A 28000-nucleotide genomic window follows, 5' to 3' on the forward strand; every position below is an offset into this window, starting at 1 on the left:
AAGAAGTTAGCGGGAGGGCCTGGAATTGAGCACAGCAGACTAAATTTCAAAGTCAAACTGTCATGTCAACTAGTATTGCTAAGATGATGCTTTTATAGTCTCTTTTATCTCTGCCATTCCACTAGTTTAGCTTCATCATTTTTATTCATGATGTGTTTGGGATAACCAATACATGAAATTCTATTTCATTGAATATTAGATACCATTGACTGAAAGTGACAACATTTTTATGTACTAAATATGCTTTTTTAAAGTTAATAATTAATTCATAAGCCCATTGATTAAAAACTATATCCTAACTTTAGAAATTTTAAGATGTTGGGGTACCTAGGTAGTTCAGTTGATTGAGCATCTCTCTTTTTTTTTTTTTAATTTTTTATTTAATTTTATATTTTTAATTTATATCCAGGTTAGCATAAAGCAACAATGCTTTCAGGGGTAGATTCCTTAATGCTCCTTACTCATTTAGCCTATCCCCCCTCCCACAACCCCTCCAGCAACCCTCTGTTTGTTCTCCATATTTAAGAGTCTCTTATGTTTTATCCCCCTCCCTGTTTTTATATTATTTTTGCTTCCCTTCTCTTGTGTTCATCTGTTCTGTGTCTTAAAGGCCTCATATGGGTGAAGTCATATATTTGTCTTTCTGACTAATTTCGCTTAGCATTATACCCTCTATTCCATACATGTAGTTGCAAATGGCAAGATTTCATTCTTTTTGATTGCTCAATAATACTCCATTGTATATATATATATATATACCACATCTTTATCCATTCATCCATCGATGGACATTTGGACTCTTTCCCTACTTGGGCTATTGTTGATAGTTCTGCTATAAACATTGGGGTGCATGTGGCCCTTCAAAACAGCATACCTGTATCCCTTGAATAAATACCTAGTAGTGCAGCTGCTGGGTCATAGGGTAGTTCTATTTTTAATTTTTTGAGGAACCTCCATACTGTTTTCCAGAGTGGCTGCACCAGTTTGCATTCCCACCAGCAGTGCAAAAGAGATCCTTTTTCTCCACATCCTTGCTAACATCTCTTGTTGCCTCAGTTGTTAATGTTAGCCATTCTGACAGGTGTGAGGTGGTATCTCATTGTGATTTTGATTTGTATTTCCTTGATGATGAGTGATGTTGAGCATTTTTTCATGTGTCTCTTGGCCATCTGGATGTCTTCTTTGGAGAAGTGTCAATTCATGTCTTTTTCCCATTTCTTTGCTGGATTATTTGTTTTTTGGGTGTGGAGTTTGAGAAGTTCTTTATAGATTTTGGATACTAACCCTTTATCTGATATGTTGTTTGCAAATATCTTCTCCCATTCAGTCAGTTGCCTTTTAGTTTTGCTGATTGTTTCCTTTGCTGAGGTCCCAATAGTTCATTTTTGCTTTTGTTTCCCTTGCCTCTGGAGACGTGTTGGGTAAGAAGTTGCTGCGGCCAAGATCAAAGAGGTTTTTGCCTTTCTCCTCAAGGATTTTAATGGCTTCCTGTTTTACATTGAGGTCTTTCATCCATTTTGAGTTTATTTTTGTGTGTGGTATAAGGAAGTGGTCCAGGTTTCATTTTTCTGCATGTCACTGTCCAGTTTTCCCAGCACCACTTGCTGAAGAGACTGTCTTTATTTTTATTCCATTGGATATTCTTTCCTGCTTTGTCAAAGATTAGTTGGCCATACGTTTGTGGATCCATTGCTGGGTTCTCTTTTCTGTTCCATTGATTTGAGTGTCTGTTTTTGTGCCAGTACCATACTGTCTTGATGATTACAGCTTTGTAATACAGCTTGAAGTCCGGGATTGTGATGCCTCCTGCTTTGGTTTTCTTTTTCAAGATTGCTTTGGCTATTTGGGGTCTTCTCTGATTCCATACAAATTTTAGAATTGTTTGTTCTAGCTCTGAGAAGAATGCTGGTGTTATTTTGATAGGGATTGCATTGAATATGTAGATTGCTTTGGGTAGTATTGACATTTAGCAATATTTGTTCTTCCTATCCAGGAGCATGGAATATTTTTCCATTTTTTTGTGTCTTCCATTTCTTTCATAAGCTTTCCATAGATTTTTCACCTCTTTGGTTAGATTTATTCCTAGGTATTTTATGGTTTTGGGTGGAATTGTAAATGGGATCGATTCCTTGATTTCTCTTTCTGTTGCTTCATTGTTGGTGTATAGGAATACAACTGATTTCTGTGCATTGATTTTATATCCTGCAACTTTGCTGAATTCATGAATCAGTTCTAGCAGTTTTTTGGTGGAATCTTTTGGGTTTTCCATATAGAGTGTCATGTCATTTGCAAAGAGTGAGGAGCATTTGGCTCTTTATATCAGCTCAGATCATGATCTCACGGTCATGAGATCAATCCCTACATTAGGCTCTGCATTGAGCCTAGAGCCTGCTGGGGATTCTCTCTCGCCCTCTTTTCTCCCTGCCTCTCCCCCACTTGTGCTCTCTCTCAAAATAAATAAATAAGCAAACATTTTTAAAATAGAAAACTTAAGGGGCACCTGGGTGTTTCAGTTGGTTGAGCATCCGACCTTGGCTAAGGTCATGATCTCCTGGTTCATGGGTTTGAGCCTCACATCAGGCTGTATGCTGACAGCTCACAGCCTGGAGCCTGTTTCGGATTCTATGTCTCCCTCTCTCTCTCTGCTCTTCCCCCAGTCTGTCTGTCTGTCTCTCTCTCTCTCTCTCTCTCTCACAAAAATAAATATAAACACTAAAAAATAATAGAATAATGGGAATCTACTCCTGAAACCAAGAGCACACTATATACACTTATACTATAAGTGTACAAGTACACTTATAGTATACAAGTGTATACTTGTACTGTATACACTATATACACATGTTAGCTAACTTGACAATAAATTATATTTAGGGAAAAAAAATAGAAATTTTAAGATGTGAAAAAAGTGTTTACCCAAAAGAAATGAAGTAGAAGATCTGGAACACTTGATGATTCTACCCTACCAATAATTATATGTCCTTTTAGGGGATTAATTTTTATTTTGTAACTTATTTACTTATTGTGATGCACGTTATGTATATGTGTTATATGTATTAATATTAGTAGTAACTAATATTACTAATTAAGGTAATTAGGGATGCATATTATTTGGCATTCCATAAGATTTTGTGCTTTAAACTTTAGGTATTCTACTGATGGCAGCCTCAGAAAATGAAGATAATGACATTTTGTGGTGTGTTAACCATGATACATTTCCTTTCCAAAAGCCAATGATGGAAACCCAGGTAAGTTATCCTGAGAATCTTAAGGAACTTTTTATATATTTTATAATATTAAGTGAAGAGTAAAATTGTAAGAATCTTTATGTTGTGATATTTATCTTGAATACTCATATATGATTAGAAATTGAAAATAAGTGAATTCTGTTAATTCTTTGTTTTTCCTCTGAGGTTGGTTAATCATTAAAACTATGTTTTGACATTGGAGCCCTTTTAGAATGGTTTTCATAATGTACCCCAAAACGTATGTTTTTTCTGAAATGACTTTTGTCCCATTTAAATATATTGGATTTTCAGTTATTTAATTATGAGTCCATCCACTATAGTTATGACTTAGAATTTTATCTTAATGATGCCTTTAATTTATAGTTCTGCCTGCATTCAAAAATTTGTTTAATTGTAGAAATTTTCAAGCGTGCACAAAAATAGAATGATAAATCGAACCCCCGTAATTAAAGAATTACCAACCCTTTTCCCATCTTGTTTCATATCTCTTCCCTGCATATACAAATGTACACACACAAACACATGGTTGTGTTTTAAAAGCAGATATCACCACATATTCCATGATGTCGACACGGAGTTCCTAGGTAAGGTTTGCCGCCCTGGCCTGCCTTGGCCCAGTCCCACACCTGGGCTGCTCATCTCAGCCCTCCGCATAGAAGGAGCTAAGGAGAGGCCAGTGCCACCAAGAGTATGGCTAGGGGAGCCATCTATGCTCCTTCCCATTGGTATCCCCTATTTACCCCTATCTGTTAATCCTAAATGCCCTCGCATAACCCATGCTGCTTGGCCCCTGAGGATGCTGATCAAACCAAATAAATATACTCCTTTTGGAATCATCTCTTTAAAGGCATTTTTGGTTCCAGCTGCTGCCAACTGCTTCCTGGTTATTCTCAAACTTAAGCCCTTTTAGTTAGGAGCAGGAAAGGTATGTAGATGACAGGAAGAAGAAAGCATCCCCAGGGATGGGGGCATGGTTTGAATGGGCTCTTCCAAGTTTCTGACATGGCCCAGGGAGCTGGGGTAGAGGGTAGGTATGGAAGCAAAAAGCATTTTTCTCATGTTTTTTTTTTTCCATTATTTAAGCTTTACTGAGCACTGACTATGTGTCTCATCCTGTGGTAGACTGCGAGGATTCAGAACTCATTAAGATACAAACCTTATCCTGATTGAAGCACATTGTTAGAAAGTGCAGGTTTGAATTCTGGCTCCCATTTCCTTAAAGCTGTGGCTCAAAGTGTTTAATGTATCTGTGGCCCTCAATTACTTTGTCTATAATAGGTATAAGAATACCTACCTTTGTGGGTTTGTTGTAGGATTAAATGAGTTCATGTGTGTAAAGCACTCAGCATACTGCCTAGCATATATGAAGCACTCAATAAGTGATTAAAAATGATAGCTGTTATTTTTTTTTAGCAAATACTATGCATCATATCCTTTCATTTGTATAATACTTGTTCCCAAATATGGACTTTTAAAAAGAGAAACAGTTACCAAATATAAATGTAGTGCATGGACTTTAACCCAATTATACTCTCCCCAAAACAGCTATATAAGACATTAGAACAATGGGGAAATTCTGTATTGACTGGGCATTAGGCTATTGTTAACATTCTTAAATGTTACAGTAGCATGGTTATCTAAGAAAACACCCTTATTTTTAGGAGATGCATGGAAAAGTATATAGCAGTGACATATGTCATTTTCAAATGGTTCAGTTAAAAATATATATATATATATTTATATATGGCAAAATGCTAATAGTTATTGAATCCAGGTATTGGGAATATAGACATTTATTGTGCTTTAAACATTTTTAGAAGTTTGAAATTTTTTATAATAAAAGTACTTTAGAAAATTAAAACAGTTTAAAAAGAAGTACCTTAGAAAGCAAAAACTTCAGAAGAGAACAAAAATCTGTATGTCAGCAAAGGGAAGTATTAAACCTATCCAATCTATCCTGGAAAGATGGTAGGATATAGTTTTTGGTTATTGAAAGAATTGTAATCCTAGTAAATACTGTTTACAGTTAATCTATTTTTTAGATGAAGTTTATGTATTTATTTTTGAGAGAGAGGCAAGAGAGAATCCCAAGCAGGCACCATGCTGCCAGTGTGGAGCCTGACCCTGGGCTCCACTCCATGACTGCAAGATTATGACCTGAGCTGAAATCAAGAGTCGGACACAACCGACTGAGCCACCCAGGCACCCCTGTTTACAGTTAATCATAAGAAAATTTTGCCTCTGCCTTCTAGTATGAAAGATTATTGTCATAGAAGATAGTCTTATTAGAGGAATAGACAGTAGAACGTTAAATAGAAACTTGAGAATGTTCACATTCATGGGTTATTAATTTATGAAATTCTGCATTTTCTTAGAGATTAGACCTATATATTTTTCCTTTTTACAAGGTTTTGCTTTATGTAACTTTAATAACAGGTATAAAATGTTTATTTCTTCTGTGTAGATGACAACCCGTGTTGATGGTCATTCATGGGCTCTCTCTGCAATAGATGAATTGAAAGTAGATAAAATTATTACACCCTTAAATAAGGATCATATTCCCATAACTGACTCACCAGTTGTGGTACAGCAGCACATGTTGCCTCCAAAGAAATTTGTTCTCCTCTCAGCACAGGTATGTACACGTTCTCTTAAGGTGGGGTCAAAAAAGAAGCAGTGTTTAATGTTAAGATATTCTGCAATTGGGGCGCCTGGGTGGCTCGTCCGTTGAGCGTCCGACTTCGGCTCAGGTCATGATCTCACAGTCTGTGGGTTTGAGCCCCGCATCGGGCTCTGTGCTAACAGCTCAGAGCCTAGAGCCTGCTTCCGATTCTGTGTCTCCCTCTCTCTCTGGCCCTCCCCTGCTCATGTTCTGTCTCTCTCTGTCGCAAAAATAAATAAAAACATTAAAAAAAAAAATTAAAAAAAAAAAAGATATTCTGCAATATTTGCTTAATAGAATCATTTACTTAAGTGCTTCAGGAAGTTTTACTCTTAAAGATATTCTTAAGGAATAATTTGTTAAGTACCAAAAATGCAACAAAAAACTTGTTTATAAAGTGTTATACTTTTTCTAAAGCAGCATTTCTAGTACCAGTGTTGAGTGGCATAAAATAAAATAACCCAAGTTTTTTATAATTCTCACTTATTAAAAAACATTGCTTGGTATTTGTTTTTTGAATAGTAATGCATTAACAAAATTCAAATGGCATAACAGGGAGTACGCAGAGTAAATCCTCCCTTGCAGTTGAGGTCCCTTCCCTACAGACCCATGTATGTCATCAGCATCTGTGTGTCCTTCCAGAGGTGCAGATGTACAAACTATAAAATAATGGTAGTGTATTCTATACACTGTTTTATATCTTGTTTTTTATATTTCAGATATATACTTTAGAGATCTTTCCATATAATCATATAAAGAACTTTCTCATTTTATGTTTGAAAGGTTTTCTTTTATATGCATGTGCCATATTTTATGAGGCCCCTATTAATGGATTATCTTTTGCTGTTTGTAATGCTACAATCTTGTGCATGTATCATTTTCTGTTTGTATGAATAAAGCTGTAGCACTGCATCTGCTGGGCCAAAGAATATGTGCATTTCTAATTTTGATAAATGTTGCCAGATTCCCCTGTATTCATGCACATATGCATATATTCAATATTGATGAATATTGAGTGCCTATTTCCTTACATCTTGTCCCAACTATAATACATCATTTTATTAAGAGTAAGATGGACAGTCTTTTTAAATGTTTATTTTTCTATGAACTATCCCTATTTTATTGAATTTTCTTTTTCTTTTTGATTTATAGAAGCTCTTTATTAAGGAGACTTTTTGTAATTTTAGTGTCATATTTTTCCTAGTTTCTCATTTTGTTTATTGAGATTTTTCCCCTAGGGATAAAGCATATAAGTAGTCAAAATTTTCTGTTATCTTTGGGAATTATGAAATTAGCAAAAAAAACAAAAACAAAAGCTTCCTCATTCTGGGGCGTATAAAAAGTTCACCTATAGTTTATTTTAGTACTAGTATAGTTTTATTTTGTCATTTAAATCTTTGATCTGTTTGGAGTGTATCTTGGTGTATGATTAAGGATCCAGCATTTTTTTCTAAATGGACATACTTATGCCAGCATGATTAATGGATAATCTAACTTTAATCCTCTGCTCTGAGGGACAGCTTTTATCATATTCTAAATTCGAGTATTTACTTGAACCTATATCAGAACTTTCTAAATCTAATAAGAAAACACTGACCTTCACCAAAGAATAAATCCCAAATTAATTTAAAAGGCTCTGGCTCTGTAGATACGACATTTTATAAACCTGTGTTTTATGCCTGGTGATAGTACATGCCCTATGAACATGTCATGTGTCTTACAGAGCAGTGTTTTCTTCTTTAATTTTGTTTATGGACGTATAGATCTAGTATAGGTTGGGAATTGAAATGTAGATGTTCCTTTTGACTGGTTTGCTTGGTATTCTTGAAGGGTTTTGTTTTATTGATTTTATTAAGTAAAATATCAGGGTCAGTTGATCCAGCCATGCTCTATAAATCTATTATTTATGTATTTATGTGGTTTTTTTTTTAACTTCTTAGGGGAGTCTTATGTTTCATAAACTTAGACCTGTAGATCAACTGAGGCATCTACTTGTGAGTAATGTGGGTGGAGATGGAGAAGAAATTGAAAGGTTCTTTAAATTACATCAGGTAATTATTTGTATTTTTTTTAAATATATTTTAAACAATGAAACAATGGGAGTCAAAGCTCAATTTTATGTAAGTTAGGATCAAAATACTATAATTAACAGGCAATCTTAGCAGCCTTCCTTTCTTTAGTCACTATGTATATACTAATATTTGGGAGCAGTATTAATAGGTAAAGCTTATGCAGTAAACTCAGATTTTCATTTGTTATTGATAAGTTCTTATTAAAGTATACTAGTAAGAGACTGATGTTCCAACTTATATGATAAAACACAAGGCATTTATGAACAAATCTTTTTTTTTTTTTTGCCAATGACCTGAGGAAAAAATTAGGGGCAATAGTGATGGGGCCGTTAGTATTTCAGAGCCACAGCTACAGTTGACAAGGTAAAACTCAGAAAGCTTAAGATCAAGAATATCAGATCAAAGTTAAATACAGAGACACTGGATTCAAATCACCAGCTCCACCACAAGGGCAGAGTACTTGAATTCTGTGGGCTTCAGTTTCTTCATGTGTAAAACATGCATTCGATAGGGGTGCCTGGGTGGCTCCATCGGCTAGCTTCCAACTCTTGGTTTCGGCTCAGGTCATGATCTTAGAGTTCGTGAGCTGAAGCTCCTTACAGGGCTGTGCGCTGACAGTGTGGGGTCTGCTTGGGATTCTCCCTCTCTCTCTGCCCTTCCCACACATGCACATGTTCTCCCTTTCTCTTGCTCTAAATACATACATACATACATACATACATACCAAAAAGTATGCATTATAGTAGTATATGGTGTGGGGATTGATGTATGTTGTCCTCTTAAAATAGTACCTGGCACGTGACAGGTACTCAATAGATATTAGCTACTGTTGTTATTTTCTAAAAGGTAAAAAGACCATGAGGAAAAAAAATTAGGGGAATAAACTAAAATAGAATCTAGATAAAAAGAAAAAGAAAGGACCCTTTAATGATAGTGCCTATGATAAATTTTCTCCTTTTTCATACCACCTGATCTCATTCACTTAGCAAATATATATTGAGCACCTGCTCTGTGCTAGGCACACACTTAAACACAGGGTACAGCAATAACCAAAACTTCTTTGTAAATGTTTATGTTTGGGGCGCCTGGGTGGCACATTCGGTTGAATGTCCAAATCTGGATTTCAGCTCAGGTCATGATCTCTCAGTTCATGAGATCGATCCCCACATAGGACTCTGCTGACAGCACAGAGCATGCTTGGGATTCTCTCTCTCCCTCTCTGTTCCTTCCCTGCTCATGCTCTCTCTCTTTCAAAATAAACATTTAAAATAAAATATAATAAATAAATGTTTATGTTTAATATAAGGCAAGATACTTTTTTTTTTTTAACAGGAAGACCAGGCTTGTGCAACTTGCCTTATCCTTGCTTGTTCCACTGCTGCTTGTGACAGAGAAGTATCTGCATGGGCTACTCGGGCTTTCTTCAGGTATATGTCCGTTTTCTTTTGTTCTTGCCCACTTTTTTAAGTGGTTGCATTGGCCAGCATGATGGTTTTTAAGGGCTTGCCTAACAGTTGAGGAAGTATTTAGGCAAGTTACTAAAATTCTTTTGCAAAAGGTTGAAATCTGGAAAGATTATAACACTAATGGAAGTTGCTAGATTAGCACAATGTATGAATTGTTACCCTTGCTCTAGGTAACTTCTGTCTAATATTCTTTTTTCACCTCTTTCTACTCCAGTTACTATGTCTTTTGTATTTCCTGAAACACTCTACCGACTCTGCTTTATTTGTATCATTGGCATTGAGGGATTCTGAATCACTTTAAGGAAACTTGGTATCAAAGAAATATTTTTATTTGGAAAATATTTAGCTAAAGATAAGAATTTGAAGTCTGATTTGTTTAAAACAATTTTTCCAGTGCTGTCTAACCATAATCTGTATAAAAATTACAGTGTCATATACTCTTAAGTAAATTCTGGATAGTACTGACTCTTCTTAGAAATTGCTAGAGTCCCTTATAATTCTTTCTGGTAGAGATTCAAGTCAACATTTATTAAGTGTTATAAATCTATGCTTATATGTAAGCATTATAAACACAATACATAAAGTCTCTAATGTTTAAAGGATTTATTTGGGAGCTAAGCAAGACTTGGAACAATTCCAGCTTTTAAGGTGGATAATTTCGCTGAATAAGATTAGCTTTTTTTGTCACAAAAACAGGTATGGTGGTGAAGCACAGATGAGATTTCCAACCACTCTCCCTGCTCCAAGTAACGTGGGTCCCATCTTAGGGTCTCCTGTCTACGCTAGTGAGTATGAAACATTGAAATGAGACTATTTCTTTTTTTTTTCTTTCAACATTTATTTATTTTTGAGAGACAGAGCACCAGTGAGGGAAGGGTAGAGAGATGGGGGAAGGGACACAGAATCCAAAGCAGGCTTCAGGCTCTGAGCTGTCAGCACAGAGCCCGATGCAGGGCTCGAACTCACGGATCCCGAGGTCATAACCTGAGCCAAAGTCGGACGCTTAACTAACTGAGCCACCCAGGTGCCCCAAAATGAGACTATTTCTTTTTTTTTTCTTTTAATTTTAAATGTTTTTATTTATTTTTGAGAGAGACAGAGTGGGGTAGGGGCGCAGAGAGAGGGAGGCAGAGGCGAGCTCTGTCCTGAGAGCAGAGAGCCCAATGGGGGTCTTGAACTCACCAACTGCAAGATCATGACCTGAGCCAAAGTCAGACACTCAACCAACTGAGCCACCCAGGTGCCCCGAGACTATTTTTAATAGTTTGAATTTTAGAAACTATGTAGTTTCCATATAACATACTTTAACGAACAAACCTTTTCATTATATCTTGTTTACTGCTACTGTTTTATTGGGTGAATAATTCTATAGATGTCCAACTCTTGAAAGTGATGATATGGTAACATTGAGTTCTTTATGTTAGAGAACAAATAATACATAACCAGTGTATTTACAGAACTCGTTTGACATTCAAAAGGAAGGAGGTGAATGATTTAATGAGTAAACTCCCACCTCAATGTTTTCCAAAGTGGAGATAGTTAGAAAGTTCCTGGGAAATAAGAGTAGTCTCTAAATCTTGAATATGTCACAGATGGTACCACTCCTCACTCGTGCTTAGAAACAGCTTCTCTAATTTCATCAGATTTAAAAGATTGAGAAATTATTTTATAAATCTTTGTATTCTTCTTTTCAGGTTCTCCTATTCCTAGTACTAGTTCATACCCAAATCCAACATTTCTGGGAACACCATCTCAAGGTACTTGTGTTCTTTATTTTACATTGCTATACTATTTGAAGAGCTAACACTGTTATTATCCTTAATACTTAAAGATTAACTTGCCCTATTGTCTTGAAAATCGTAATTTAGTACGAATCACATCCAAGCAAGTATTGACATTTGGCCATGAATGCCTTTGCATAGAAACACCTTTAGCAGTGTACCTGGAAAGCTCCTTATTTGGGTACCAGGATTTAATTAGCCATGTCATCTGTATAATTAGTTCTGTTTGACTCCCAGTTTAAGGAGTAGTGATTGCAAGCTTTCTTTCCTTTTATCCTGCAGGCTGACACTTGAAAGCCTACCTGGGAGCACCCATCCAAGTCTGAGTCTCTTCTTTTCAGGGAAAACCAAATTCAATATCTGTTTATACTAGTATTTTTGTAAATATTCTTACCTTTGGGTCTAGACACGCAGGCTTGGGTTATTGAGAATTCTGAATGTTTAAGGTTAAATTTAAAGGTTTGTCTTTATTATGTGCATACAAGGTGTACACCCTCCTGCCATGTCAACACCAGTGTGTGCTTCAGGAAACCCAGCAACTCAGGCTGCAAGTATGACTTGTATGGCTGCACCAGAGATCGTGTACTCTGGAAAACACAATGGTATTTGCATCTACTTTTCTCGAATCATGGGGTAAGTTTTGTATGGAATAACCCAACTATTGCTCACCTTGTCCCATTTTGCGTGAATATTTTTAACTCTAAATTTGGGCCATCATTTATTTCTATTAAATTTTATTTACAGTTTTAGTTCATTTGTTCATTAATAAGATTGTATTCTATTGTTTAACTTTTTTATGATATAACCACCTATATTTGTTGCCGTGGTTTACATATATGCATATGTATACACGTACATATTAATACGTAGTGTTCCAAACCACCCCATAACTCAGTGACATGTGTCTGCAAGTCAGCTAGGCAGTTCTGGTCTTGGCTAGGCTCACTCATTTATATGCAATCAGCCCTGAGGTTGAAGAGAGCTCTGCTAGTCTTGGATTCGCACATGTTTAGGGTCATGTTTGCATGCTGGTCTAGAATGGCATCTGCTGGGACAGCTGGGTTGTTCTTCACATGGTTTCATCCTCTAGCAGGTTAGCCGGGGTTTATTTACTTGGTGGTAGCAAGGTCCCATGAAAAAGGGTAGAAATTGGCAAAGCCTCTTGATAACTGGGTTTAGATTTGGCTTTACTATCACTTTCACTTCATTCGCTGGACCAGGGGAATGTCTCCAGGCCAAACTAGATTCAAAAATAGAATCCAGGGGAACCTGGGTGGCTCACTTGGTTGAGCGTCCAACTCTTGATTTCAGGTCAGGTCATGATCTCACAGTTTGTGAGTTCAAGCTCTGTATCAGGCTCTGCACTGATGGTACAGAGCCTGCTCGGGATTCTCTGTCTCCCTTTATCTCCACCTCTCCCCTGCTTGTGCGTGTGCGCTCTCTCTCTCTCTCTCTTTCTCTGTCTCAAAATAAACTTTAAAAAAGAGTCCATTGAAAAATGGGAAATATATTCCTTGTTATGAGAGGCACATCGAACTCATAAAGGATAGGCATAAGGAGGGATAAAGAATTACAACATTTTTGCAATTAGTCTGTCATATCTAGTTAATTGTCCTGTCTGCTGTGTATTTGTCTTAGATTTGAGATGTATGCTTGCATTTCAGTCATTTGCTCAAAAATGTGAAACACTGCAACACTCCTTTATAAGTTTGTTTTTGCATTATAAGCTTTCTTGTTTATAATTCACTGCCCATCGTGTTTTGATTTTTCTTCGACAGTATTATGTAAAATATCTTAGGTATGTCAGGTTTAGACATTTTCTTGTTTTCCATCTTTTGGATAACTTCATGAAATGTTAAATGAAATCATTGCTGTACTTTAATAAATACATAGAGAGGAATTTAGTACATATTGTAATTGTTTTGTTTATACGGCATAATTGTTAAAACATTTTTTTTATTTCAGAAATATCTGGGATGCTAGTTTAGTTGTGGAGAGAGTATTCAAGAGTGGCAGCAGAGAGATCACCGCAGTAAGTGTGTCGTATAATAGTATTCCATTGTTGCGACCAGTTTATGCTGTTAATTGGACAGATTGTTTCACATTTCTTGATGTTTAAAAAGATGCAGTGGTCGTTCTTTTGTGTACATGTCCAATAAACTCCTTGCCCAGGTCTGTCACTTATAAAATGATGAGTAACTTTCTTAATATTTCAGTCTGATACTTCACTAGAAAATGAGAATAATAAGACATCTTTCTCTTAAGGTTGTTGTGAGGGTTAAGCAGAATAAGTCCTAATACTTAATATTACTCAAAGCTACTATTTAGTGCTTTGTTTATATGCCCCCCCCAAAACTCCACAGACCAAGTACTGATTTCCATGTGTTGGTATACTTTTTTTTTTTTTTTTTTTTTGTGTTGGTATACTTTGTAGAGTGCTTTAAAAAAAGATTCTTTAAAACTTTGTATTAACATAAATTCAGGTAGTAAAATTCTTTTAACATAAAATAGAAATGCAATTTATTTTAAGCTTTTTCTTTTTAAATTGGAAAGATATCAAATATCTTTTCAATTCTGATACTCTTTTACAAGTTCATGTTTCTAAGAATAAGAATGTATTTACTTAACATAGTATATGATTTCATTTATCTGAAGTTCAAGAACAGGCAAAGCTAACCTGTGGTGATAAGAAAAGTGGTTACCTGGGATATGGAATAACTAATGACCAGGAAGGAGCATTAGAGAACTTTTTGGGTATTAGAAATATATTGTGGTCTGGGCAGTGACTGTATTAAAAACATAAAAAGCTTTCAAGATGTTTGTTTAAGGTGTACTGATTTTACTGTCTGTAAATTATACCTAAATCAAATCAGAGCAGGACAGGAGGGATGTGGTATCTAACCCTTTATTCTGGTCATGAAGCATAAATTGATAAATAATTGTGTTTTTGAAGATAGGATACTTCAAAATTGAAAGTTTACATTGAGTTACAGATATAAAAGTATGTGTTTTACGTATACACTTTTTCAGTGTTTTAAAACTTTGGAAAATACTTTTTTTTCCTTACAGATTGAAAGTAGCGTTCCCTCCCAGCTGCTGGAGTCAGTGCTACAAGAACTAAAAGGTTTGCAAGAATTTCTAGACAGAAACTCCCAATTTGCAGGAGGACCATTAGGAAATCCAAAGTAAGAATAAATAAGATTTATTTACTCATTTTCCCTTTTTTCTCCAAGATATAGTTCACGTTATAAAATTCATTCTTTTAAATGTTTAGTTCAGTGGTTTTTAGTATGTTTATGAGGTTATGCAATTATCACCACTGTCTAATTCCAGAACATTTTCATCATCCCAGAAAGAAACTCTTAACCCATTAGCAATCCCTCCCTGTCTTAGGCTGCAGTAACAGTAATACCATAGAATGGCTTAAACAACAATCATTTATTTCTCACAGTTCTGGGGGCTGCAAGTCTGAGATCACAGTGCCAGCATGGTTGGGTTCTGGTGAGGACCCTCCTCCTGGTTTACAGATAACTGTTTTCTTTGTGTGTCCTCACATGGCAGAGAGAAAACTAGTGACAGGTTCTCTGGTCTCTTCTTCCAAGGGTGCTAATGTCATCTTGGGGGCTTCACTGTTGTGACCCCATCTAAACCTAATTACCCCCGAAGGCCTACGTCCTAATGCCGTCAGATGGGAATCTGGTGAGACACACTTGGTCCATAGCTCTCCCCATTTCCCTTCCAGCCCCTAGCAACCACTGATCTGTCTCTGTGCGTCTGCCATATTCTGGGTCTTTTATATAAGTGCAAATGTGTGGCCTTTTGTTTCTGGCTGCGTTCTTTTATTCTGTTTTCAAGGTTCACATGTTTTAGTGTGTATCAGTACTCTTTGTTTCATTTTTCATTTCATCAGGTGATGCTCATTTGGTTGTGAAGCTTTTTCGTTATGAATAAGGGTGATGTGAACATACCTGTAAAAGTTTTTGTGTGGACATGTTTAGGATAAGCTTTTTTTTAATTATAGAAATGGGTTTGTTGTAAAAAATTTCACTGCCCAGAAAATTTATGATCTGAAGTATAACATAAAATATCTTGATACTCATAAAATATCTCACTGTGCATTTCTTTAAAACTATATTGCAAACATAGCACTTTCACAGGTCTTCCCCGAGACAGTGGGGCCCGGATTTGGTTGCTGGTGCTGAAAGAAAACCCTTGATTGCATCCTTGCCCTGGGACTATGCCAGTGGCAGCTGTCACTCAGTGGGACAGAGAGACTGTTCTGTGATATCATATTCAACATTGTACATTTTCTCCTGCTGTTCTAACCTTAGGTCTTCTCCCTAGATAGATAGATAGATAAAAATAGATAAATCTGCAAATAGAGTCTAACTAGGCATACTTTTATGAAACATTGTATATACTTAGTGTATCTTTTAGAACATTCCAAATCAGTGGAATAAATTATTTTTTTATTGGCTTCGTATTTTTCCATTATTTATAGGTGTTTGTGTACTTGTTTAGTAATCTTCAGATGAATTTTTTTGGCAAGTAGAATTGGGTATGAGGGCTTTTTAAAATGTTGGTATGTAGTATTGTCTCATGAGAAAATTATACCAATTTAATATTAACCTTTGGAACACTTTAATGTATATCTTTTTTTTTTTTTTAATGTTTATTCATTTTTGAGAGAGGAAGAGTGCAGGAGCACGAGCAGGGGAGAGCCGGCCGGCAGTGGGGGAGGCGGGGCACAGAGGATCCAAAGCAGGCTCTGCACTGTCAGCACAGAGCCCATTCTGGGGCTTGAGCTCATGAACCGTGAGATTATGGCCTGAGCCACCCAGGCGCCCTAAATTATTATCTTCCATACAAATTGATTTCTTCCCTCTTCTGTTAACTTAGTTTAAGAGTCTTTATCTTTTAATAGGATAATTTAACTTCTTCCCTTGTAGTTGGCCTTAGTTATATGTTTGATCTTATTCTCACATCCTTAATTTGTGCTTTTTGTTGTGTTTTCTGTTTGTTTTTCTTTCCTTTCCCATCCCCTTATTTTACTGTATTGATCAGACCTCTCCCTATCCCAAACAGACTTAGAAGTTTTATATATGATTTTCTTTCTCTGGTAGTTAGTTTTAAATTCTGAAAAATACACGTCTGTCAGCATTAATAATTGGACAGAAGCTATTAATCTTTCTTTTTTCCCCTGCCCTCCACCACTATCCTTCCTGGAAATTATCTGGAATTTTAGTTGTAAGGTGCTTTTGTTGTTGTTGTTTATTTGTTTTTTCACATTATGTTCTTCTTTTAATAGTTCCTTAGTGTATTGAACTTTACAGTTATAACTGCAAATGTCTGTTAATTTTATACCCTGCACCTTTACTAATTTCTCTTTAGTTAGTAGTTTTCTCGCTGAGTTTTTTGGATTTTTTAAATATGTAATCCTGTCATCTGCAAATAGAGATAGTTTTACCTTTTTCCTGTCTATGTGTAGTTGCTTTCTCTTGCCTGTGTAAGTTAATGTCTCCAACACAGTGTTAAACAGTGGTGGAGATAAAGTGGGCATCCACATCTTATTCCTGACTGTAGTGGGAAAGCTTGTAATGTTTCCCCATTAAAGAAGATGCCTGCACAGATACAATTTATCATACTAAGAAAGTATTCATCCATTTCTGTTTTATTGAGTATTCATATAAAATGAGTATTGGAGTTTGTCAGATGTCTGCATTTTGCAGAGATGATTGTATTTTTTTCCTTTATTAACAAATTTCCTAATTTCAACCAATATCCTTCATGTCTGCAACATTAGTCTCACTGAGTATTTTTTAATAGCTTCTTAAGATGTACTTTATATGCCACAAAATTCACTTATTTTAAATGTTTGTTTCAACAACTATTAGTAAATATATAGAATTGTGCAATCGGGGCACCTGGGTGGCTCAGTCGGTTGAGCGTCCAACTTCGGCTCAGTCATGATCTCACAGTTCGTGAGTTTGAGCCCCACGTTGGGCTCTGTGCTGACAGCTAAGAGCCTGGAGCCTGCTTTAGATTCTTTGTCTCCCCCCCCCCTCCTCTCTGCTCCTGTCCTGCTCAAACTCTCTCTCTCAAAAATAAACATTAAAAAAAAGAATTCTGCAACCATCACCACAATCCATTTTTAGAACATTTCCTTCAACCCAAAGACTTTCTCCTGTCCATTTGCAGTCATTTCCTCCTCTTAGTCCCAATTATTAATCTATCCTATTTCTGTAAATTTGCCTATTTTTAACAGGTCATATAAATGGAATTATATAACTTGTGGTCTTTAGAATCTAGATTTTTTTTTGCTTAGCATATTTTGAGGTTCATGTTCAGGGTCTGTGTTGCAGCATAAATCTGTACTTCACTCCTTTTTATTGCCTAATGGGTATGGAATTGTAAGGTCGTAGTCATTTTCTTTCAGATCTTTGTTTACAGTTTGTTCCATTTTCTTCCTAAATTTTAATATTGCAGAGGAAAAGTGCATTACTTTTCTGATTCTCTTTTCTCTGTAAATGGTTTGTGTTAACTTTGAAAATTTTTATGCTATTTCTATTACTGAAGATTTAGCAGTTTTCCATAACATCTTTACTATGTTTTTCTTCACTGAGTGTTGAGAACTAAACTTCCTTAATGAGCATTTAGAACTAGACTTTTAAGCCTTGGTGAATTTTCTTTTATTATTTTTTAATGTACTATCTGATCATTTCCCTTCTCTTTGGAAAATCATATCAACTCTCCTAGTTCTAGCCTCTGTTTCTTCTCTTTTCTTCCATAATTTCCTTCATTCCTTTTGTTGTAATGGTGGTCATTCTGTGAAGTACAGAATTCCTAGCATTGATGTTCTCAATCGTTAATTACATTTTATTTCTTTACTTAAAATTTTTTTTTTAATATTTACTTTTGAGAGAGAGAGAGACAGCATGAACAGGGCAAGGGAAGAGAAAGAGGGAGATACAGAATCCGAAGCGGGCTGCACGCTATGAGCTATCAGCACAGAGCCCGATGCGGGACTCAAACCCACAAACTGAGATCATGACCTGAACCGAAGTCGAATGCTTAACTGACTGAGCCACCCAGGCTCTCCATCAATCACTTATTATATTTTAAATAGCATCTGTTCAGTTTCTCTGATAAATTTTTTTTCTGGCCATTATATTTTTAACTCTAAGAGCTCTTTTATTTTCCCTTTTTCATGGCAATTAACATTTCTAATGTGAATCCCAAATTTCACTAAGAATACAATGGATTTGTTTTTCAAGTTTTTAATATTTTCTACATTAGTTATTTCATTGGGGGCTGTTGGTTTCAACTGCCCAGCATAGTCTGTCTTTTCCCAGCTAATAAATACATTGTATCTGGTGATATTTTTCTGGCTATATTTAGAAATTAAGGTATATACTGACTAGTATAGGTAACCAGTATAGATCTATTCAGCAGTTGTCAGTGTTCAGTAGCAGATCATCGTGTGAGAAAAATTCTTGTGACAGTTTCATGGCTAATTATGCCCCAGAATATGGTAAGAATCTGGTAGGAAGCTGAAATTCGGTCAAGTGCTAGATTTCAACTCTCAGCATGCCAGACTAGTGAAGCTGAGGTTTCTCTTTAAGTCAGTTGGGAGACTGTAACAATGTCAACCCCCTGCATTGTTTAATGTACTATCATTTGGTTTCGGAGGAAATCTGAGCCTGGATGCTAGGGAGGAAATCTGAGCCTGGATGCTAGGGCCAACCAGATGAGATGTGATGTTCATTTTGTTTACTTTTTGCCAACGCTCTCTCCAACCCTTAGCAGTTGGATCTTAGGGTTCCCAGTTAGAGCGTAAAGTTGCCAGTGGACTCAAAGAAGGACCTATATTAGCAATAGGGTATTCCAGTGGATTACCCTGCTATGTTAATCCCATCTAATCTGCCTACTCCCCCTTCCTCATGTTTGTGATGATAACCTGGATTTTGCTAAGGAGCAGTATAACCAGCAACAGTAGACCCTACTGTAGTCCTCTGCAACAAATCCACCGTCTTGTTTGTGAGCAGTTTACCTCACATAGAAGAAGGTATGTGATTAAACTCTGCCCAGTCACCCTGTGTGGTAGAGGAGACACACTTGCTGCACTGATGTCCTGCGTAATAATCATTTTAAATCCTCCCTTCAGTTATTTGGCTACCCTGATATTCATTTTATTTGGAAAGTCTGGATAAATGGTTACTTCTTTGCCTTTATTAGCCAAATTAATGGAATGAATTGGTTTCTAGCAGCCTTTAGAGATCAGCAGTTTTGGCTTTAAGGTACGTAGTAAAATCCACCCTTTTTCCGTGTGAGGTTTTAAGAGTTTTGGTGGATGCGTAGTGTCATGTAACTATCACCACAACCAAAATACAGAACAGTTCCATCCTGCCCCCAAGTTCTCTTGTGCTTTCTCTTGTATTCATACCCTTTTCTCACCCCTAAGCCTGGCCACAAATGAGCTCTTCTTTACCCCTCTACTTCGCCTTTTCTAATATGTCATATACATTGATTCTGGCTTCTTTTCTGTAGTCAGAGATTGATCCGTGTTGTTGCATATATCATTCCCTTCGAGAATGTCAGTCTTGTTTATTTCAGCAAGTAATCTGCCTACTTAACTTCAGACCACAGGTTCTGCCTTGGATTCTGTGGGCACTGATTTCAATATCAGCTTAGTTTTCAAAGCTGTTGCTGTACTCTTTAGGTCTGTCCCACGCATGAGCCTCTCAGGGTTATTCTGGGACTTGTGCAGTAGTTTATATCTCAGTTCAGTTCTTTGAGTCTTTGCTGTGCTTCTTTGAGTATGTTCCATATATATGGCTTCAGGGGTGAGCCCAGGGGTTGTGTTGATCATACACAGACTTAGGGGATCTCCTTTCCAGCCCCTTTTTGTTCTGATTTCCCACAAATTCTCTAGCTCCCAGGAACTCCTTTTACTGGTCCTCGGGATAGAAAGCTAGTGTTTCCTTTCATTTTTCACTCCTTTGATGTCATAGTATTGTGGAAATGGTGGTACCTTTGGGGCAAATCATGAAGAGAAAGAACTGATTTGCTTCAAACTTTTGGGACCACAAGCCCCCTTTTCCCAGTTTATCTGTTCCGGGGTTTCTCAGCCTCGGGACTGAAGACACTGGGGACTGGGTAATTATTCATTGAGGGGACTGTCCTATGCGTTATAGGATGTTTACGAGTATCCTTGGCCTCTGTCTACTAGATACCAGTAGTCCTCCCCAGTCGTGACAGTTAGAATGTCTCCAGACATTGCTGCATGTTCCCTGGGAGATTTACTGCCCATACAGTTTTGTTTTGTTTTGTTTTGTTTTGTTTTGTTTTGTTTTGTCCATACAGTTTTGAAACTCAGTTCACTTTTGAACAAAGCCGAAATAAAGGAGTACGGGAAAATCCCAGTATGAATGGCTTGTCATTTGAGTTTTGACTTCCCAGCTTAGTCTGTTTGCGCTTAACTGACTTTTCAGAGTCCTCAGTGGGTAGTTGCTCTTTGTATTCCATCCAGGGTTTTCGGTTTCGTAGTCAGTGAAAGAGGCTGTAGCAGGCTTACTCCATCTAGGCTGGTGCCATCAGTCAAGGTTTTTATTAATAACCATTATGAATACGTGGTTTTACATGTATTTAGCGTGTTTCATTCACTGCAGATTGTTTTTGTAATGCAAGATGTCCCAATGTTTTGCCTCTTCAGTCTGCTTGAGTTTTGACAGTTTTCTGTCAGTATTTTGAGTTTTCTTTGGTAACTTCTTTGCTTCCTAATATGACAAGATGTTCTAGGTTCGTTTGGTACAATTGCTGTCCTCTACCTGGAATCAGCCATTTCTCCAGGGAACCCTGATTTCTTTTGGTAGGAAAGGGTGTTAAGGATTATAGCTAGAGGTGTTCTTTGCTACTAGTCATGCTGTATGTTGTTTTGTCTGTATTTTCTAATAAAATTGCGAGTTTGTACTGTTGTGAAAGGTTTAAAATTACAGGGTTTTGCTCCATTTCTTTTATTTTTGTATTGCTTTTTCCCTAAAAATCTTATTTTCTATTAATATTGACATAATCATTTGCTTCATCCTACATTATACCTACCATAGTTTCAATCGTCATATACTTTTGAAGTTAAAATCTTTTTTTTAGCTTTCCAAAATTTTTTTTAATATGAAATTTATTGTCTCTATCAGTTGTCAAACAAAAATTTCTCCTGAAAGTTCAACATTCTTTTCTTCACATCCCCTGAAGTTACATTAAGAGCTGAAGTATCAGATTCTTCACGAAATGAGCCCCAGATGCTCTTATCTGCTCATTTCTCTCAGTGGCCAGTATTACCTTACAGTAGGTTCTTTGCTTTTTACTTTTGTCCTGATGTTTCTTCATCTGTAAAATGGGATTCTTTTTTTTTTTTAAGTAATTAATTTTTTAAATTTATATCCAAGTTAGTTAGCATATAGTGCAACGATTTCAGGAGTAGATTCCTTAGTGCTCCTTGTGCATTTAGCCTATCCCCCCTCCCACAACCCCTCCAGCAACCCTCTGTTTGTTCTCCATATTTAAGAGTCTCTTATGTTTTATCCCCCTCCCTGTTTTTATATTATTTTTCTTTCCCTTCCCTTACGTTCATCTGTTTTGTATCTTCAAGTCCTCATATGAGTGAAGTCGTATGATATTTATCTTTCTCTGGCTAATTTCACTTAGCATAATACCCTCTAGTTCCATACATGTAGTTGGATGGCAAGATTTCATTATTTTTGATTTCTGAGTAATACTCCGTTGTGTGTGTGTGTGTGTGTGTGTGTGTGTGTGTGTGTGTGTGTGTATGTGTGTGTATGTATATGTGTGTATACATACATACATATATATATATGTATACACACATATACATACACATACACACACACATATATACTTTGGCTATTGTTGCTAGTGCTGCTATAAACATTGGGGTGCATGTGGCCCTTCAAAACAGCACACCTGTATCCCTTGGATAAATGCCTAGTAGTGCAATTGCTGGGTCGTAGGGTAGTTCTATTTTTAGTTTTTTGAGGAACCTCCAGATAGTTTTCCAGAGTGGCTGCACCAGTTTGCATTCCCACCAGCAGTGCAAAACAGATCCTCTTTCTCTGCATCCTTGCCAATATCTGTTGTTGCCTGAATTGTTAATGTTAGTCATTCTGACAGGTGTGAGGTGGTATTTCATTGTGGTTTTGATTTGTGTTTCCCTGATGATGAGTGATGTTGAGCATTTTTTCTTGTGTTGGTTGGCCATCTGGATGTCTTCTGTATAGAAGTGCCTATTCATGTCTTTTTCCCATTTCTTCACTGGATTATTTGTTTTTTGGGTGTGGAGTTTGAGAAGTTCTTTATAGATTTTGGATACTAACCCTTTGTCTGATATGTTGTTTGCAAATATCTTCTCCCATTCAGTCAGTTGCCTTTTAGTTTTGCTGATTGTTTCCTTCGCTGTGCAGAAGCTTTTTATTTTGATGAGGTCCCGGTAGTTCATTTTTGCTTTTGTTTCCCTTGCCTCTGGAGACGTGTTGAGTAAGAAGTTGCTGTGGGCAAGATCAAAGAGGTTTTTGCCTGCTTTCTCCTTGAGGATTTTGATGGCTTCCTGTCTTACATTGAGGTCTTTCATCCATTTTGAGTTTATTTTTGTGTATGGTGTAAGAAAGTGGTCCAGGTTCATTCTTCTGCATGTCGTTGTCCAGTTTTCTCAGCACCACTTGCTGAAGAGACTTTATTCCATTGGATATTCTTTCCTGCTTTGTCAAAGATGAGTCGGCCATGCGTTTGTGGATCTATTGCTGGGTTCTCTTTTCTGTTCCATTGATCTGAGTGTCTGTTTTTGTGCCAGTTCTATATTGTCTTGATGATTACAGCTTTGTAATTCAGCTTGAAGTCTGGGATTGTGATGTCTCCTGCTTTGGTTTTCTTTTTCAAGATTGCTTTGGCTATTTGGGGTCTTTACTGATTCCATACAAATTTTAAGATTGTTTCTTCTAGCTCTGTGAAGAATGCTGGTGTTATTTTGATAGGGATTGCATTGAATATGTAGATTGCTTTGGGTAGTATGTAAAATGGTATTCTTAATAATATTTACCTTATAGAATTGGGAGTATTGTATTAAATCGTTGGTGGAGGGAAAACAAGTGTTCAATAAAAGGAAGCTATTATTTATTATCCATCTATTCTCAGTGAAACTTTAAGCATCTCAGAGATTAAAATGCTTCAGTTTCAAATCATTATCATTGCTTTGTCAGTGATTATTTCACTATTCTACAGAGGAAAAGAATATTTATAGTGTATTCTAGTTCATTTGTGTGAAATAACCAGAACAGGCAATCTTACAGAGACAAAGTAGATTAGCAATTACTTAGGGTAGGAGTAGGAGAGATGGAGATTGGCTACTAATAGGGAGTGGGTGAAAATATTCTAAAATTAGATTGTGGTGACAGTTGCACAACCCTATGGGTATATTTTGAAAAACTAAATTGTGTACTTTAAATCGTTGAATTTTATCTCAGTAAAGCTGTTGAAAACACAAATTCTGAAATTTCTGTTTTAGTACAACTGCCAAAGTGCAGCAGAGGCTGATAGGATTCATGCGTCCTGAAAATGGAAATACCCAGCAAATGCAGCAGGAGCTGCAGAGGAAGTTTCATGGTAAGTTATTCCTTCTGATCAGTTAACTGAACATGCCCCCAGTAAAGAGTTCTATTCAGTGAGTAGAAAACAGTGGACATCTCTCAATAAATAAGATTTAGTTTTTTGGTAACCCAAATATTTTTTATTAAAATAATATCAGTATGGTTGGGAAAAGTGGGACAATATGGATCTCTTGTATTTCCATAACTTTCAACCCATTAATTTTTTTTCCTTTCCTTTACTAGAGAACATTATACACACCTTTGTTTAATGAGTTTTTAATTGTAAAATAGACATAAAATTTACCATTTTAACCATTTTTAAATATAGAGTTCATTGGCATTCAGTACATTCACACTGTTGTGCAGAGGTCACCACTATCCATCTCCAGAATTTTTTCCATCCTCCTATACTAGAACTCTGTACTCATGAAGCAATTTCCCCTGCCCCAGCCCCTAACAGCCATCATTTTTGTTTGTTTTTCCTCTCTGAATTCGAGTACCTTATATACCTCCTATAAGTGGAATTATACAGTGATCAGCTTTGCAACTGGCTTATTTCAGCTAGCATAATTATGTCTTCAGAGTTCATCTGTGTTGTAGCATGCGTCAGAATTTCCTTTCTTTTTAAGACTTAATGTTATTTCACTGTATGTCTATATAGGTTTCCCCTGCTCCCTGAAAGTGGAGTGTTCCTGGGAAACCTTTCATAAGCTAAATGGCATAAAGTGAAGAAGCAATTACCATTCATTGATATGGAAAAGTTTTTGAGCATTCCCAGACACAAAAAATAACCTTTCTTAGGCTTTTCTGTTCCTTAAGACACATTTTTTTAAAGTTTACTTATTTTAGTAATCTCCACACCCATCTTGGGGCTCAAACTCACCACCCCACGATCAAGAGTATCAGGCTTTTCTTTTCTTTTTTTAATGTCTATTTTTGACAGAGAGAGAGACAGAGCATGAGTAGGGGAGGGGCAGAAAGAATGGGAGACACAGTATCCAAAGCAGGCTCTAGGCTCTGAGCTGTCAGCACAGAGCCCTACATGGGGCTCGAACTCATGGACCACGAGATCACGACCTGAGCCGAAGTCAGAGGCTTAACCGACTGAGCCACCCTGGTGCCCCAGAGTATCAGGCTTTTCTGACTGAGCCAGCCAGGCGCCCCACCTTAGGACACATTTAGAGATAAAACACAGATGCCCAGAGACACATTTCAAAGCTATGGCGGTTTAACGCTGAGATGCTGTGTGTGGTTTCTGGGGGGGGTGCTTGGAGGGGTGCATGCTGCTTCTATAATGGCTCACTGCAAAACCAACAATGAATGCTGTTTTGGGGGTTTTTTCCATGAAAGCTAAAATCCTCTTTGAATTTCTTTCAGTTCACAATATGAGGTAGTAATGTAGGTCTTTCATAGAAGCAAAGTGATGTAACATGAACTTTCAAAAAGCAGAGAATACCTATACCACACTTTGTTGATCCATTCATCCGTTGGTGGTGGACACTGGGTTGCTTGCATCTCTGAGGCATTGTGAACAATTCTGCTATGAACGTGGTGTACAAATAGAAATTTTCAATTCTTTTCAGTTCTTTTGTTATACATCCAGACATGGAATAGCTGGATCATATGGTATTCTGTTTTTACCTTTTGAGGCACCACAGTACTGTTTTCCATGCACCATTTTACATTTCTACTAGTAGTGCACAAAGTGTTTCAGTTTCTTCACATCTTGATTAGTAACACATTTTTCTAGAGTTAAAAATGTGAATTGAACTTTTTTTTGGTCTGTTATAAATCGTAACAACTAAGAACAAGGGAATGGGAAACTTCTTATAATCATCAATTATTCCAGAAAAAAATTGGAATAATTATAAATAATTATTTATATTTGGCCTGCCATGCAGTTTTTTTAAAGTTTTTTTTTAATTTTATATTGTTTGAGCCACTTATTCTGACTGATAGAACTTTGCTAATTGAGACCTAGCCATTTACTTTTGTTCTTGCTAGATCTGTTTTCTGTTTACTATTTTGTATATGTTTTTTTCATCATTGCTGTTGGTATTTCACTAAGGCCTTAAGCCTGACAGTACCAAACATTGGTAAGGGTTTAAACAAAAGGGAGGATTCAAATTGTTAGCAGTGTATACTGAAATGACTTTTTGGAGATCATTTTGATCATATCCTATAAAAGCTGAAAATGTATATATTCAAAGCCAGCAGTTTCACTTCTAAGGATACATCATAAAGCAGTCTTTATGAGACTTTTTTCCCCACAGTGAGAAATAATTTTACATTATGACCCTGGTGTTTGAAAGCATACACACACAACTGAAACAAAACTGTAGGAAATAACTACCTGTTTTATACTCTAATATTTATTTTCTTTTTTATTGTTTCCTTTTTTTTTTTTCCTCCTATTTCTTTTTAAGAGAAAAAAAGCTGTCATGCCTGACTGGTTTCATGGCTCACCAGTTTGTCTTACTCTGTGTGTGTGTGTGTGCGTGTGTGTGTTATTTATTTTTAAAATTTTGGTTAACATACAGTGCAATATTGGTTTCAGGATCGCCAATTTATCTTTATTGTTTTTTGCCAGTTTATCTTAATCCAGGGTTTAAACAACATAATCCTAGAAAAATCTGACTGTGCTTTCCAGAGACCTTTCTTAAGGATGTTTATTACACTATTGTTTTAGTAACAAAGCATGGGAATATAAATATCCTTAAGGAGGAAGATGGACCCAACTGTGGTATACTTACATGATAGAACATCTAGTAATACTAGATTTATGTTTTTTAATATAAATAGCCTGTGAAAATGCAAGTGGATGGAAAAAGCATCAGTGTGAATTGTTTAGAAACTGCAGTGTTTTTGTCGTTCATGTGTACACACATGCACACAGAAGCACATATACATAATGACAGCGTAAAATCATGAATTCAACAAGTCATGATCATGGTTACCTATGATAAGGGGAGGGAGGAGAACAATGAGGATTTCACCTTTAACTGTAGTTGTTTTTATTGATGTTAAAGTGTTGCCTTACTTTAAAATGAACTATGTCATTTTTTAAAACTTCATTAGTTGTGTTTTGTAATTAGAGGCTCAGCTGAGTGAAAAGGTTTCACTTCAGGCAATCCAGCAGTTGGTTCGAAAATCATACCAGGCTCTGGCTTTATGGAAACTTCTTTGTGAACATCAGTTCACTGTCATTGTAGGAGAACTTCAGAAGGTAGGATTTTTTTTCCCCTTAAGATCATACTGTTAATACTATGCTTATTTGTTTTCTTTTGAGTGAGCTTTAGTCTTACACTTGAGTTTGAGAGGGGGTTATTTTCGGAAGTATTTAGGTTATGATGACAGTGTGTTATAGGAAGATTGCACTAAAGCATGAAAACTTGGGGGATCCACTTGGTCAAAACTGTAAGTTTTTACAATACGTGAGAACTTTATCTTGGTATGTGAATGAAATCTTTACCAAAGATTTTTTTTTTTAATGTTTATTTATTTTTGAGAGAGAGAGAGAGAGAGAGAGAGAGAGAGAGAGAGACAGAGCATGAGTGGGGGAGGTGGAGAGAGAGGGGGAGACAGAAAATCTGAAGCAGGCTCCAGGCCCTGAGCTGTCAGCACAGAGCCTTGAACTCATGAACCGTGAGATCATGACCTGAGCCGAAGTCAGAAACTTAACCAACTGAGCCACCCAGGCACCCTAAAAATATCTTTTTAAATAGATTATAACCTTTATTTGGACTTCAGATCCTTTTGGCAATCTGATCAAAACTCTCCCCACCCTCAAAGAATGCATACAGACACATACACAAAATTTTTGCATGTGATTTCAAAGAGTCCAATGAGTTAAATGTTCTTTTTTTTTTTTTTTTTTAATTTTCTTTTTAATGTTTATTTTTGAGAGAGAGACAGAGAATTCAAAGTAGGCTCCAGACTCTGAGCTGTCAGGACAGAGCCCGATGTGGAGCTCAAACCCATGAACCATGAGATCCTGACCTGAGCTAAAGTCAGACCCTTAACCGACTGAGCCATCCACACGCCTCTAAACATTCTGTTTAAAGAAAGGTGTTTACCATTGTAAGAAATGAATGGTTCATATTTCTTTTGCTGTCCTC

The 28000-nt window shown here is 36.6% G+C and overlaps 1 protein-coding gene and 1 non-coding gene across 2 annotated transcripts in view; both read left to right on the forward strand.

Annotated features, from left to right (window-relative positions):
• Positions 1–28000, forward strand: part of NUP155 (nucleoporin 155) — a 71513-nt gene that overhangs the window by 23317 nt on the left and 20196 nt on the right. The window contains exons 12-22 of the mRNA XM_047093357.1: positions 3148–3248; positions 5713–5883; positions 7851–7961; positions 9315–9409; positions 10145–10233; positions 11143–11205; positions 11715–11862; positions 13195–13261; positions 14299–14414; positions 23801–23898; positions 26978–27108. Of these exons, the coding sequence (XP_046949313.1) occupies positions 3148–3248; positions 5713–5883; positions 7851–7961; positions 9315–9409; positions 10145–10233; positions 11143–11205; positions 11715–11862; positions 13195–13261; positions 14299–14414; positions 23801–23898; positions 26978–27108 (1190 nt within the window). The remainder of the gene's footprint in view (positions 1–3147; positions 3249–5712; positions 5884–7850; positions 7962–9314; positions 9410–10144; positions 10234–11142; positions 11206–11714; positions 11863–13194; positions 13262–14298; positions 14415–23800; positions 23899–26977; positions 27109–28000) is intronic.
• On the forward strand, positions 15372–15500 carry LOC124523621 (small nucleolar RNA SNORA30/SNORA37 family). The gene has a single exon (XR_006965052.1). It is a non-coding gene; the product is annotated as a small nucleolar RNA SNORA30/SNORA37 family (small nucleolar RNA).

This window comes from Lynx rufus, unplaced genomic scaffold, assembly GCF_022079265.1.
Source record: "Lynx rufus isolate CCGP_SWC_20201006 ecotype Redwood Valley unplaced genomic scaffold, mLynRuf1.p SCAF_1, whole genome shotgun sequence".
NCBI lineage: Eukaryota > Metazoa > Chordata > Mammalia > Carnivora > Felidae > Lynx > Lynx rufus.